Genomic DNA, 14,178 nt, shown 5'->3' on the forward strand with positions numbered 1-14,178 from the left:
ATAATAATAATAATAACAATAATAATTGAAATAATAATACTAATAATAATAATCAACAAATAATAATAATAATCATCAATAAATAATAATAACAATAATAATAATAATCAATAAATAATAATAATAATAATAATCAATAATTAATAATAATAATATTAATAATAATATGTACATTTGTATATACACATATGTATAGTAATAAATAATCAATAAATAATCAAAGATCACTAATCCGTAGTTAAAAATCACTAATTAATAAGTTCAGTTCAGTTCAGTTCAGCTGAGTTCAGTCAATCGGAACAGGCCCTTACTTATTAAAAAACCATTGATAACTTTTATTTGTATCGAGTAACTTTTATTCATTTCAAGGGTAATTTTGATCATTTTAAAATAACTTTATTTACAATAATCATTTCAAGGGTACATGTACAATAATTATTGTACACCCAATATTTTTTTAAAATTTTTTTTGTGCTCAACTATTTCTAGTCATAAAAAAATAAAATAAAGCATAGCTACTATTTTACTAGAAAACAATCTATGAAAAGAGAGAATAATCATATACAATCCCATGATAGAAACCATATGTGAAAAACAAATTGACCATTTAAGAAAATAAATTCTAAAATGAATGTAAGAAAATCCAACGAATTGACCAGATTGGTGGATAAAAAAGACCCCTCGTGGCAGTTTGGTAAAAAAAAAAACTTACTCCGACGACAATTTTGTAAAAAAAAAACACCATATATGACAATTTGGTAAAAACATTCAACTCAGGTGACATTTAGACCAAAATTTCTATTTTTTTTTAGACAAACACTTTTAAAACCCTAATTTACTTCATTTTTGGGTTTTAAAATTTATTTTTCCCATAAAAATTTGCTAAATTTCGATACCAAATTTATTTCCAACCCCTTTTTTCAAAAATATTTTGTGAAAAAGGGCTAGGCAAATGAAGTGAAAATTAATACTTATAACATCTTTTTTCTTCAAATTGTAATTTCCTTAAAAAAGGTTGTTAAATTTAGTTGGGAAATTATATTTGAAAACAAAAAACCATTGAAAATGAACTAAATTAAGCTTTCACGAGTAGGTTGACGGAAATTTATGTGTTTTTTTTTTTTAATTTTTTTTTACCTAATTGTCGTTTGGGGTTAGTTTTTATAATCAAATTGCACTAGAGTAATTTTTTTTTCCTTAATCAAATTTTCATTAAGGGTCTTTTTTATTTACTAATTTGGTCAATTGGCCAAGCAAATCCAACCCATTAACAAAATTGCTATAATTAAAGGGAAAATAATTTACTTAGTTTTTAATTGTGATAATTTATACAAGATTTATCAATATAATCATGATTAATTCCGACTCAATAAAGCAATCTTTAATTAAAAATATTACAGAGTAAATAAGTCTCTTACCAAATGAGCTAAAGACCGTAACGACATTGACCACTTACTTGTTTAAGGCCCTGTTTTCTACTGAACTGAAATTATTTTTACTGAACTGAAATTATTTTTGCTGAACTTAAATTATATTTGCTGAACTTAAATTATTTTTACTGAAGTTAAATTAATTTTACTGAACTGAAATTATTTTTGCTGAACTGAAATTATTTTTAATGATTTTCTATTATAATTCTTCTTTAAGAAAACTGAATTTTACTGAACTGAACTTATTTTTACTGAACTGAACTTATTTTTACTGAACTGAAATTATTTTTACTGAACTAAAATTAATTTTACTGAACTGAACTTATTTTTACTGATCTTAAATTATTTTTACTTTATTTTTACTTAATATTATTTTTTTAAGGTGAATAGAATAGGGTCTAAGTCGTTTTAAAAAAAATTGCGTAGTATGATTAATTAAAATTTTAATGCCCTAAGATTACGTGCCAAATCACTAGTTAAGCCGTCTTAATCCAAATTCATTTGATGCTATTAATACTGAGTACTTAATTTCTATCTCCTATCTTGAGCTGCAAGAAGAGGTTGAAATGAAGAAACCTCTAATTTCACAACAATGGCGTTTGCTCTTCCTGCTTCTATCAATGGCGGAATTCGGCGTCGGAAAGCTCTTCTTCGAGCCATTCAACGTCACTTATGATCACCGATCACTTATCATCGCCGGCCGCCGTCGCATGCTAATCTCCGCCGGCATTCACTACCCTCGCGCCACTCCTCAGGTCTCTTTTCTTCTTCTTCTACTATTAATCTTCCTAATTCTGAACTTTGATTACTGTAATCATCCAATTTTATTCAAAATTACTTTCAATTTTTGATTTGGTTTCATAATATTATGTTATATAGATGTGGCCTGATTTGATTGCAAAGGCAAAGGAAGGAGGTGCTGAAGTGATTGAAACATACACATTTTGGAATGGACATGAGCCTGTGAGAGGAGAGGTTAGGGGTGATTTTTTTCATGTTTGAGTTTTGAAATTTTTTAGTATGATTTGGTTATGAATTCATGTTTAATTTTGTATGTTGATCGTAATTGTAGTATAATTTTGAAGGGAGATTTGACCTCGTCAAGTTTGCGAAGCTAGTCGGGTCGAATGGACTCTATTTCTTCCTTAGGATAGGACCTTATGTGTGTGCAGAGTGGAACTTTGGGTATACTCCTTTTCATTTCTTTTGTTATTTGATGCTTTCATGTAAATTTGTTCGCTGTTTTATGATTTTAGGCTATATGTTATTCTGTAATTTCTAGTGAGTGAATATATTATTGATGTTATTTGTAACTTCACTACTAATTATTTGCTTTCTGGCTAATTGGTTTGTTGTTTAACAGTGGCTTTCCTGTGTGGCTGCGAGATATTCCTGGTATTGAATTTCGAACAGATAATGCACCTTTTAAGGTAAGCGTTACTGTGTTATGTAGTCTCTCTCACCTCTCAAAGAAAAATGGGGTAAATATGCTCATTAATAGTCATCTGCTGCATATCAAATTTCCTGAATAATTTTGATTGCATGTTTCTTCAGGAGGAGATGCAACGGTTTGTTACAAAGATTGTAAACTTAATGCGGGAGGAGAGTCTGTTCTCTTGGCAAGGAGGGCCACTAATACTATTGCAGGTTGAGTGATTTTTCAGTTTCATGTTGAAGTAGTATACCAGTTTCCTTATCTATGTTTACATACTTCTGCACAAAGACCCCCCCCCCCAAACAGCAGCAACGATAAAGCTTTAATCCCAAAATGATTTGGGGTCGGCTAACATGAGTAATAGACTTGGCTCCTGCTATATATGGTTGGGTGATAAAAATTGTGTATTTTATGTTGGAGTTTATTTTAAATTGATTGATCTCTCTCTCTCAACCCTTGCATTGCAGTGTCTTTTAAAAGATTATTTCTTGATTGTCTATCTATCAGATTGAGAATGAATATGGAGATGTTGAAAACTCATATGGTAAAAAAGGACGGGACTATATTAACTGGGCTGCTAACATGGCTGTTGGGCTTGGTGCTGGTGTCCCATGGGTAATGTGCAAACAAACTGATGCACCTGAATTCATTGTAAGTTCATTATCACCATTTAGTGCATGCATCCCCCCTTTTTATTTTTTTTTGAGATTTGTGTGTGTACATTACTGCTATTGTTTGTCTGAACTTTTAAGTTTAATCAAAGTTTTGCAAGCACTAAGTAAATTTATGATTCTGTTTGGTTATTTTACCTGTGAAATATGTGCTGTGCAATCCTGCTTCAACACTAATCATGAGATTTTATGTTCAACCAAAACCCAGATTGATACTTGCAATGGCTACTATTGTGATGGCTTTAAGCCAAATTCCAACAAGAAGCCTGTTTTTTGGACTGAGGACTGGGATGGATGGTATGTCTCTGGCTGTATGACTTTTAGTTCATTCTTCAATAGCAAGTTTAGCAACTGTGTGAATTAAGTATATTATTTATTAGTGACTGAATATTGACTGATGGGAAAGATTTTATGCACTGACATCATGAGTTATGATTTACAAGGAAGCTAAGTAAGTTAAACAAGCTGAGCTTGTTTTAGATAAAAGTTGGCGTATGTAATGTTGAGTTTTGTTGATAAGTGGAATATAAAACCAAGTCACAGATTTGTTCACAATGATTGCCTCTTTGTTCCTATTTGTTTTTCCTCCTTTCCAATTTTCTGACCATAAGCACTAGTTTTGAGACATACCGGGTAAGAATCCCGAGCAAAACCATCTTGTCCCAACCCCCATTTGAAAATGTGTCAAAACTAGAGGTACCCATCCTTCACGCCCCCCTTCCCACAATCTCTTTCCTCTTACTGTGGCCCACTGCCATTGACCCCTTCCCTCCCTATCTCTCCCTTCCACCTTGCATTATTTATGGGGGTGATGACCAATGATAACCAACCAAACTTTCACCGGATAATCAATAGTTGTAGGGGAGATAAGTTATGTGAGAAATAGCCTTATTTTTAGAGGCGCTGCTGTTTCCTGCGATTTACCATCGGATAAAGTCACTTTCCTGGTGTCTTTATTAGCTGAAGCGCCTAGGACTTTCAAAATTGTTCAATAGAGACGGGATACAATCATAGGAACTGAGCAAACATGTGTTTGTTCTTTTTTTTGGGAGAATCCTTGTGAGGACAACTTGTCCTCCAGCTGTATTGATCTATTTTCTATACTTCTATTTTGATAAAATATTTTGTCGTTAAATAAAGAAAGTAAAGAAAATAGGTTCTGTGCCTTCAACTTGCCATCTGGTCAGCTAATGATCCTTATTCCTCCTGGTTTGTCAGTATGTTGCTATATAAAATTTGTTGAGACCTTGAAGGGAAAATGAAGTGGGATTAAGTTTTTTACTGCTATATCTAATGATTTCCTATGTGCTTGTATTATATCCTCATTTAAATTGTTTGTAGGTACACTAAGTGGGGTGGAAGTGTACCTCATAGGCCTGTTCAAGACCTGGCATTTGCAGTTGCTCGCTTTTTTCAACGAGGTGGTAGCTTACAAAATTATTACATGGTAATATAACTAAGTTGGGTTGCTTATGCAATAGTGTAATTGTGGGTAGAATTCTAAGCTCAGCTTTCCACCAATTTTAAACGAGTACACTTTACACACGAATGACATTGTCAATTAAATTTCTGGTTTTGTATTGTGAGAAATCAATTTTTGAGGACAGGCTTTCAAAATGATGTTGGCAAAATCTCATTTTTTGGTCCAAACTCTCTGAAACTGACAGAGGCCATGCCATGCAAGCTGTAATTCTGTATTTCTGTATAGAGTTCTGGGATATCTTTTAGTTTTTGAAAAGGATTTTTTCCAACTAATAGATTTTCTTAATAGTCCCTTGTTGTAGAAGGCATCCGGGGTCTGTGTAATGTTCTATTCTTGACCATAACGACACCTTAAGTCAACTGTTTATTTTTATTTTTTAATGCTGTGCTACAGTGGAGGTCGGTGACCGCCAATGAATAATTATTAGGCCTTGTTCTTTTCACCTTTGATTTAAAAAGAGTTTCTGGAAGAATAAAGGTCTATGAAGTTGTGATAAGAAAAATTCAGTTCAAATTAGTTGACATAAGGGCTAATAAGTTCAAATAAAAGCTATTCAAGTGAAAAGAATGAAGCCTTATATTCTTATTATAAAATGGAAGTCTATAGATAATTTAGAACCCTTGGGTAATGTTCATTCCTTATCGTATGAGCCATCAATATCAGGGTGATGTATCAAAAAAAAAATTTCTTGAAAATAACCATATTCTGCAGAATGAGCTTGAAATCAGGTATTTAAGTCCTGTATATTATGCTTTCTGTTTTCAGTATTTTGGCGGAACAAATTTTGGGAGGTCAGCTGGAGGTCCATTTTATATCACAAGTTATGATTATGATGCTCCCATAGATGAATATGGCAAGTAAAAACTGTGTCTTTTGTCTTGGATGTGTTTTATATGGATATGCATATCAGATTATCTTCACAGGTCTATTTCAGGCCATTTGAAAATGTCAAGCTTGTGCGTATAGGTCTTTTAAGCCAGCCAAAGTGGGGTCATTTGAAGGATTTGCATGCTGCAATCAAGCTTTGCGAACCTGCTCTAGTTGCAGTTGATTCTCCTCACTATGTCAAGCTGGGGCATATGCAGGAGGTACATTCTGGAGTTTGTCTATTTCATTTTTTCTGAATTATTGTAGTTCTGCAATTTGTGCATGATGGAGATTTGTGCATCAAGGGTCAATTTCTAACAGTTTCTCCTTATTTCTGGGGTAAAGTCAAGGCTGCATATTTACCATTCTCATTACCCAGCCATGGGAAAGAGCCTCTTTAAATGCATTTTGATGAAGAGAATTTATACTGCCTCTGTTTCATATTATTTGCAACAAATGAGTTTGCACGGACTCTGAGGTAAAATTTGTTTGTGAGTGTTATATGGAGAGAGAAAGATAGAGATGCATGGGATGGGGAGAGAGATAAAAGAAAAATGATAACTTAAAAAGAAAGAATACATTTGTTGCAAATAACATGAAACATCCATGTTTGGTAAATGTTGCTAATAATATAATGGAGGTAGTCTAAGAAAATTGGCAACAATTACAATATAATAGTGGACAAGTTGTCCTCGGAGCAACAGGACAACACTTTGATGTTGTATGCATCAAAGATGTATGGCAAACTTTACAAACCATTCTGTGTACTATAAGCCCTGTTCTGCATATATCTCAATCAAACCTCAAAATTTATGTTCTGTCCTGGAATCTAGTAGGTTTTAAGTTCACATTTTCTGGCATTGGGTATGGGTTAAAAGATTCCTAAAATCCACATAAACGGAATTTGGATTTTGGAGGGCCAACTTCCAAACTTTTGAGGTAGGGGGTTTCCATATCCAAGGGTAGGCCTGGGGGCTTGGTAGCTGGGTTGCTAAATTTAGTTTCCATCTATTCGATTTGAAAGTTTGGAGAAGCTGCAAGAATGAGCCCTGTTAATTGCATGTGCGAGGCTTTTAAAAGGTTCCTCCTTTCAAGAGAATCCTCATTGAGGCACTCTGTTTATTTTCTTATTAATAAATGGAAGGATTGTGAACAACTGTTGTTATTGCCTCGGTCTAACAAATAGAAACAATGTGGATCTTATATTTGCGACATTTATAATGCTTGCAACTTATTATTTAACTTAGAGTGCATTTCTAAATTTTCACTGGCCAGGCTCATGTTTATCACAAAAGAGGTAATAGAAGAAGGGCAGTAAGTGAGTCTGGAGATGAAGATAGGTGCTCAGCATTTTTGGCTAATATTGATCAACATAATGTGGCTTCGGTGCATTTCCAGGGTCGCGTGTACACTCTACCTCCTTGGTCTGTCAGTATATTACCAGACTGTCGTAATGTGGCTTACAACACTGCCAAGGTTATGGCTCTCTATCTTTTCTTAGGCAATTATCTTATCTTGTAATTGATCTGGCTGCCTGCAATTATCAATTCTACTGCCTTCACAGTTGTTACATATGTTACCATTTGCCGATTAGTGCTATGTAGGCTTTTCGACTGCCACATTTTTTTTTATTTATTATTTTTATTTATTTTTTATATATGTATTTATTTTTATTTTGGAGGGTATTCGACTTCCACTTAGTATTTGATCGTTATTTTACATCGCGTTCATAATTCTCTTTTTTTCCGTTTGTTACAAGGTTTTAAGTGCTTCTTTCCATTGCAACTTGGACACTTTCTGTATGGACCCGCCAAGGCCTCCATTTTTCAGTTAGGTCCAAGTCATGTAAAATGGAAAAAAAGGGTCTAAAAGAAGGGAGGATAGATGCATAGACAAGAGTTAAGACAATTGAACCTATAGAACCCCAGCATATTATGTTTGTTGCAATAATCAATTTGTCAATCATTATTCACAAACCAGAGGTCATCAACTGTCGCTGATGCTGATAATCATTGATCTATGAGCATGAGCTTCTATTTTCCTTCCAAAGCTACCCAATTTTGGAATGATTTGGCTCATTCAAGAGAGAAGGAACATAGATACCCTTCTATTACCTTTTCTCCTTTTCACCAATCCAACCTAATTATTATCCAAATAATGGAAAAATGATTTTTTTTCACTCTCGAACTTATCCTTCACTCCAAATACCCTTAGCAAACAAACTGTGATGTGGCAATATAGGGCATTCCTAGCATGTTTAATTAGTTTTCTTCTTTTTCAGATTGGGGCTCAGACATCAGTTAAAGAGCTAGAGCCTAATGCACTTCCATTTTCAAATACACAAGTTGTACAAAATTTACTGCATCAGGATGGGGCATCCTATATTTCAGAGAACTGGGTGACAGTAAACGAGCCTGTTGGAGTATGGAGTGACAACAATTTCACTGTAAAAGGCATCTTGGATCACTTAAATGTTACCAAGGACTCCTCTGATTATCTTTGGTACTTTACCAGGTGCAGCTTCATGATCTCTCTGCTGGCTTGAGTATTGTAGTATCTAAGCAATTGAAGTGAACTTCTAGAAACCACAATAAGTATCCTTGATTGCTAGTTCACAAACTTCATGCGCTAGCAATGTTTACGCATTGCTTCATTTAAACGTTTCATCATATTGGTTTTTTACTTTCTTCAAATTTTAGACTTCATTTTCATATTTAAGTGACATCTCTATTAGGACTAGTTTATTTTAGTTTGATGTTCTGTTGTGTTGCCTTACCATATCTCTTGTTTTTAACGTGTAATTTAATTTTACACAAGCATAAACATTGCTTTAGAATACGTTTCATTATAAGATTGTATGTTTCTTATTTTGGTGAAAGTGGTTATTTGAACACTCTTCTGATACCTATCTCTGTGTAACTGCATTACAGAATATATTTTTCGGGAGAAGATGTATTATTTTGGAAGAAAAATGGAGTCCATCCAGCTCTTACAATTGATAGCATGCGTGATGTAGTGCACATATATATAAATGGCCGACTAGCTGGTATTCTCTCTTTATCCTTATCTTTAACCTTATCGTATTTCTGCATGAGCATCATTTTCAGACAAAAAGAAAATGTACATTATTGAAGCAAGAGTTATTTAAGATAGGCCTCCCAAAAATCTTTGCTTGATGCGAACAAAGTGAGGCCTGGAAAACAACTCAATTTCTCGTAGCCAACATGTATAAACATTAATATGATATTCAAAGTAACAATCGACGGGTCCATGTGTCCTTGGTTCTATAAGGTTAGACCATTAGAATCTTGTAGAAATTTGTCGCTTTTCTTAGATAACTAATCTTACTCTCTGATTTCATTTCTTACTAAATTTATGAATGGTTTGCCTCTTCTCGACTGAGATAGCCCCAAGTTTCTTTCGCATTCTTGACATTCTATTGCAGCATAAGAAACATGGAAGTGATGGAACTGTTTGCTTTGCTGCTATTCCAAGAGTATCCAAAACCTTTCAAATATAAAACAGTTTGAAAATCAATTAATATGTGTGTAATGATGTGACCCCAAGTCATTTTCCATGTGAAGGGTGATCTGTGGCAAAGTCTGTTATGGACACTGCCTTTTAATATAATAGAGTGATAGTATAGATATAGATATCAAGTTAATTAGGATGAGATTTACTGCAAGCTTCCTGCTTTGTACATCACTTTTATTTGTTGAATCTTAACTTGAATTTCTCTAGTCCATGAAATTGTGAAGGCTCTACTGTAATATAATAGGACATGTTTAATTTTCTTGTGAGAGCTCCTTTCTTGATAGTCCGTGTATATTACATTACCTTGGCACATTCTTAAATATCTGGAATTGTAGGTAGTGGAGTTGGACATTGGGTACAAGTTGTACAGCCTGTCGAATTACTGGAAGGATATAATGATGTGGCACTGCTGTCTCTGACAGTGGGGATGCAGGTATGCTCTGTGTGTGCGTGTGTTTGCTTTAATTTATTTTTCCTCTTAAATTATATTATATGGATGCATTTTCATCTTAAATTAAAAGGCGTGTGCTCTTTTAAATAAAATTCCCCCCTTGAGTTATATGGATTTACTGTTGTCTTCTAAATGAAGGGTATTACATCATCAATCAGAGAGAATGTTTCTAAACTTTCTATTCTGTTTTTCGTCAAATTGCCATTATTGGTCAATGGTCATAGAGCTTCACACTCACCAAAACAATTTCTTATTAATTTTTCAATTATCTTAGGCAGCTTCTTATTATAGCTTTTAGTTCTTTTCTTTCCACATTATATATGTTCTTTAAATTTTCACCTAATGTAGTAAATTGTCAGATGCCAGTTGCTAACCTGTTTCATGTTGCTTTCTTGTTGCAGAATTATGGTGCTTTCTTGGAGAAAGATGGAGGTGGTTTCAGAGGTCAGATCAAGCTTACAGGACTGAAAGAGGGGGACATAGATCTATCAAACTTGTCCTGGACCTACCAGGCATATTCTCCATCTTTCTATTTGATATATATTTTGGTTGTCTGTGTTTATTGGCTTTTTTTTTTTATGTGGTGAGATCCAGTTATAACTGCACGATGCAGTTGACATGGCTAAATGCATGCCAAATTTGATCTCCTGCTATGTTTATGGTCAACAAACTAGAATAATTTCTTGGTGAAATCTGTCTGGAAGTTTAGCTGTTCCCGAAACGCGGTCATGATATAATGTCTCTTGTTTACTTGTTATGATTTTTCAGCAATTAGCATGAGATCAAAAGCAGGAGAGTTAGGAAAAAAAAAAAAGAAGAGAACTTTTCTTAGTTGTACCATCAATTATTATCTTCTGAATTTCATTATACTGGCATTGCAGGACAATCTCTTTTTTGTAATGCAGAAAATCTCGTCTTCTCTCTTTCCAGGTTGGTCTAAAAGGTGAAATGCAGAAAATATACGCATTAGATGGACATGAGAAGGCAGGTTGGGCTGATTTGACAACTGATGGAATCAAAGACCCCTTAAGATGGTACAAGGTACTCACATGTAATTACATAAAAAACCTTAGAGAGTTTAATTATGAATTTTTGATTATCAAATTGAATTGGAACTCTAGTGGATCTTAGGTATTTTATCATGCACAACAGCGCAATGCACTAAATTTTTTAATGTCTTATATAGAATTTTGGGCCAAGTGTCAACTCTCTCAAGGCTCAATTTTGATTCATGTGGATCCTAATTTCATTTATGTTAGAAGATAATTTCTGTCGATGCTTTATACAGTATATATTATTAATGCTAAATCATTATATTTAATCTGTGGCAGACTTATTTTGACGCATCATATGGGCTGGATCCAGTTGCACTTGATTTCAGAAGTATGGGTAAAGGCCAGGCTTGGGTTAATGGACATCATATAGGAAGATTTTGGACTTTGCCTTCTTCACAAGATGGATGTCAAAGTTATTGTGATTATCGTGGAAATTATGATTCAAGCAAGTGTGCGACAAACTGTGGGAATCCTACTCAAGTGAGGTATGCATCATGTACTTTGATACGTGGAACTCAATGGGGAGATTCCTATATAATTCTTACAGATTCCACAGTTGGTGCTAATGCATTTCCTGTTGAGGTGCAAATTTATTTTGGGGCAGGCATACTTGCTTTCACATTAATGTACTCTGGCATTTGGCTCTTATTGCAATATACTTTATATACTTGCTCATTTATGCTCCTGAAAATTTTATTCTTCTAGGTTGGGAACTTTATTCCAATTTTTTTCAAGATTTTAGGTTTGGAGGGAAAAGGTTCTGACCTACTGTAATTTGATATTGCAAAAGGAGCTCAAGAAAGATTGGCTGACTTAGTTGAAGCTCTAGGCAAAAAAGAAAAAAATAAAAAAAAGTTGCTTTTATTAGCTAGGCATTTTACCTTGCTTCCTCATTGACACCCTAATATCATCACTACTTGCAATGCCATTTGCCATCTTGTTTAGTAGTTTGCACATAGTATCTAAGAATAAGTAATCAATGACATTGTTTGGGATGCTCACTAGGTTTATCTAGCTTATTAATCAAGTAGCCTCAATGTCTTAAGTTGAATATGGGCTCACTGATCCTCGACTTTACAAGGCAAAGTTTGAGCCTCATGAAAAAAAAAAAAAAAAAAAACCCTACTTTGGTTTACAAGTTTATTCATCAGGTTAAGATCTCTATAAAGAAAACCACATTTCATTTCAATGTCTTTCCATTGTTTCCACTTTTGACTAGCAGATTCTCCACCCACAGTCCCCCACCCTTCTGGGAGAAGTTACATCTTTACCTGTGTAAGGAGATTGAATCAATAGGTTTGATTGAATTTTCTGTGAAGGCTCACGGCACTAACAATCACGTAAAATAACTCTTGAGTTATTTTGCCAACTTTAGTGGACAGAAGGTGTGGCTTTGTAAACTTTTCGCAAATTATATGGACTGTAGTGGAAACTATATATAAATATGTGGTAGGATACTTCTCAATACTTGAGGTTACAGCTTTCCCTTCCTATTGTCCCCTTGGTAAGAATGACTAATCCCTCTTATGTGGTTTATCTTCCAAGGACCTATGAAATTAGTCACCTTCTGTTCTAAAGTGTAATTTAAGGGTGTAAATTGGAGAGCTTGAAGCTTAAATGGATTTAGTATGCTCATCTGAAATAGTCTATCCCCATATATGGGATTAAGGCTGTGATTGTTGTTGCTATTGTATCTAAAATTGCCTATGCAAAGTTTGTGTTAATGCTTGCATACTAAGTTATACGAATTCTTCACTTGAATGACTTTTTACATATCTATATTCTTTTTTGAAGTGCTGAAGAATTTGAAGGACCTAATCTTGTGTGTAATCATTTCAGATACCATGTACCGCGTTCATGGCTGCAGGAATCTAATAACTTACTAGTTGTGTTTGAAGAGACTGGAGGAAACCCATTCGAGATCTCATTAACTTCACATTTTACACAAATCATTTGTGCTAGTATATCAGAATCCCACTATCCGCCACTTTCGAGATGGTTGACTCGTGGTTCTGTAGGCGGACAGATCTTGATCAATGACACAACACCTGAAATGCATCTACATTGTGAAGGAGAACATGTAATCTCTATAGTGTTTGTCAGCTATGGGACTCCAAAAGGTAGCTGTCAAAAATTTTCAAGAGGTAGTTGCCATGCACCAAGGTCTTCTGATGTGGTTTCTGGGGTAAGTGGACAAAACCTTACACATAGCTCTGTAAATTTGAACTTAAAAATATCTTTTTAATTGGATCCATGTATCGAGTCTAAAGTTTCAGGAACTACCATGAGTAGCATTCAGTCAATTAATTGATATAATCTAGAGTTCTAGACCAAATTAAGCTTGATATACACCCCAAAGTGCCCCTCCCACCTGATTGTCACTTATTTCCAATGCAGATTATATAATAGTCTGCCTTAGTGTTGTGATTACATCTTAGAAATTAAACCCTGCAAAAAGTTTCAAAATTTTAGATTCATCTTGGTTTTGCAGACTAATTCATACTAAGGCTAGTGCTAATGGTTTTATTGCCCATATCATTTTGTCAACAGCTTTGCCAAGGAAGACAGAGTTGCTCCATAAGAGTTACAAATTCTGAATTTGGTGATCCATGCAGAGGGGTTGCTAAAACCCTTGCCGTTGAGGCGAAATGCATACCACAGGATACAGGGTCCTCATCCATCTAGCCATATAGGTATTGTACTGCTTTTTTTTTTTTCTTTTTTTTTTTAAAAAAAAAATTATTTTGCCAGACGAACGTGCTACTGTTAAATTAATGACGAGAATGCTCTATTTAAATGTCTTTCCAGGTGCGATTCAATTCTATGGTGTAGATTTTGCTCCATATGTGCTCACTCAGCTCCAATTGGTTTACGTAAATTAGTTATTTTATCTCGAGAATAATTGTTGTTGCATATGGGTCCTGTAAATGAAAAGGTTGTAAATCTGCAATTGCGTGGGACTTCATGTACATTTTTTACATCATGTACATAGTGTACAAGTATATGTATATTTCATATAAAGTAATACTTCTATTATCAAATTGTCATTACGATTTTTTTTACTGGTCAATTGGCTCTTCTTTTCATTACAAACCCTAATTTGAACATAAGAAAACTATTCCGTATGTCTTATTCATTAATTATTACTCGTATTATATAATTTTTTTAGGTGTTCATGGATCTTAACAAAAATAATTGCTAATTAATATGAATATTGGATATGATGAGTGATACATTTTTCAGACTAGGCAT

The 14,178-nt window shown here is 34.0% G+C and overlaps 1 protein-coding gene across 1 annotated transcript; it reads left to right on the forward strand.

Annotated features, from left to right (window-relative positions):
* The first annotated feature begins 1,861 nt into the window (after positions 1-1,861).
* On the forward strand, positions 1,862-13,996 carry LOC145632452 (beta-galactosidase 9-like). Its single transcript, XM_081684830.1, has 20 exons — positions 1,862-2,185; positions 2,310-2,405; positions 2,503-2,615; positions 2,794-2,860; positions 2,985-3,077; positions 3,373-3,516; positions 3,745-3,833; positions 4,878-4,983; positions 5,785-5,872; positions 5,986-6,107; positions 7,162-7,362; positions 8,168-8,400; positions 8,817-8,932; positions 9,756-9,853; positions 10,273-10,383; positions 10,802-10,912; positions 11,203-11,411; positions 12,766-13,111; positions 13,477-13,619; positions 13,735-13,996. Exons 1-19 carry the CDS (start codon positions 1,997-1,999, stop codon positions 13,609-13,611), a joined length of 2,667 nt encoding a protein of 888 aa, XP_081540956.1. The 5' UTR covers positions 1,862-1,996; the 3' UTR covers positions 13,612-13,619; positions 13,735-13,996.
* Positions 13,997-14,178: the final 182 nt, after the last annotated feature.

This window comes from Chenopodium album, chromosome 5 (assembly GCF_948465745.1).
Source record: "Chenopodium album chromosome 5, dcCheAlbu1.1, whole genome shotgun sequence".
Taxonomy (NCBI): domain Eukaryota; kingdom Viridiplantae; phylum Streptophyta; class Magnoliopsida; order Caryophyllales; family Amaranthaceae; genus Chenopodium; species Chenopodium album.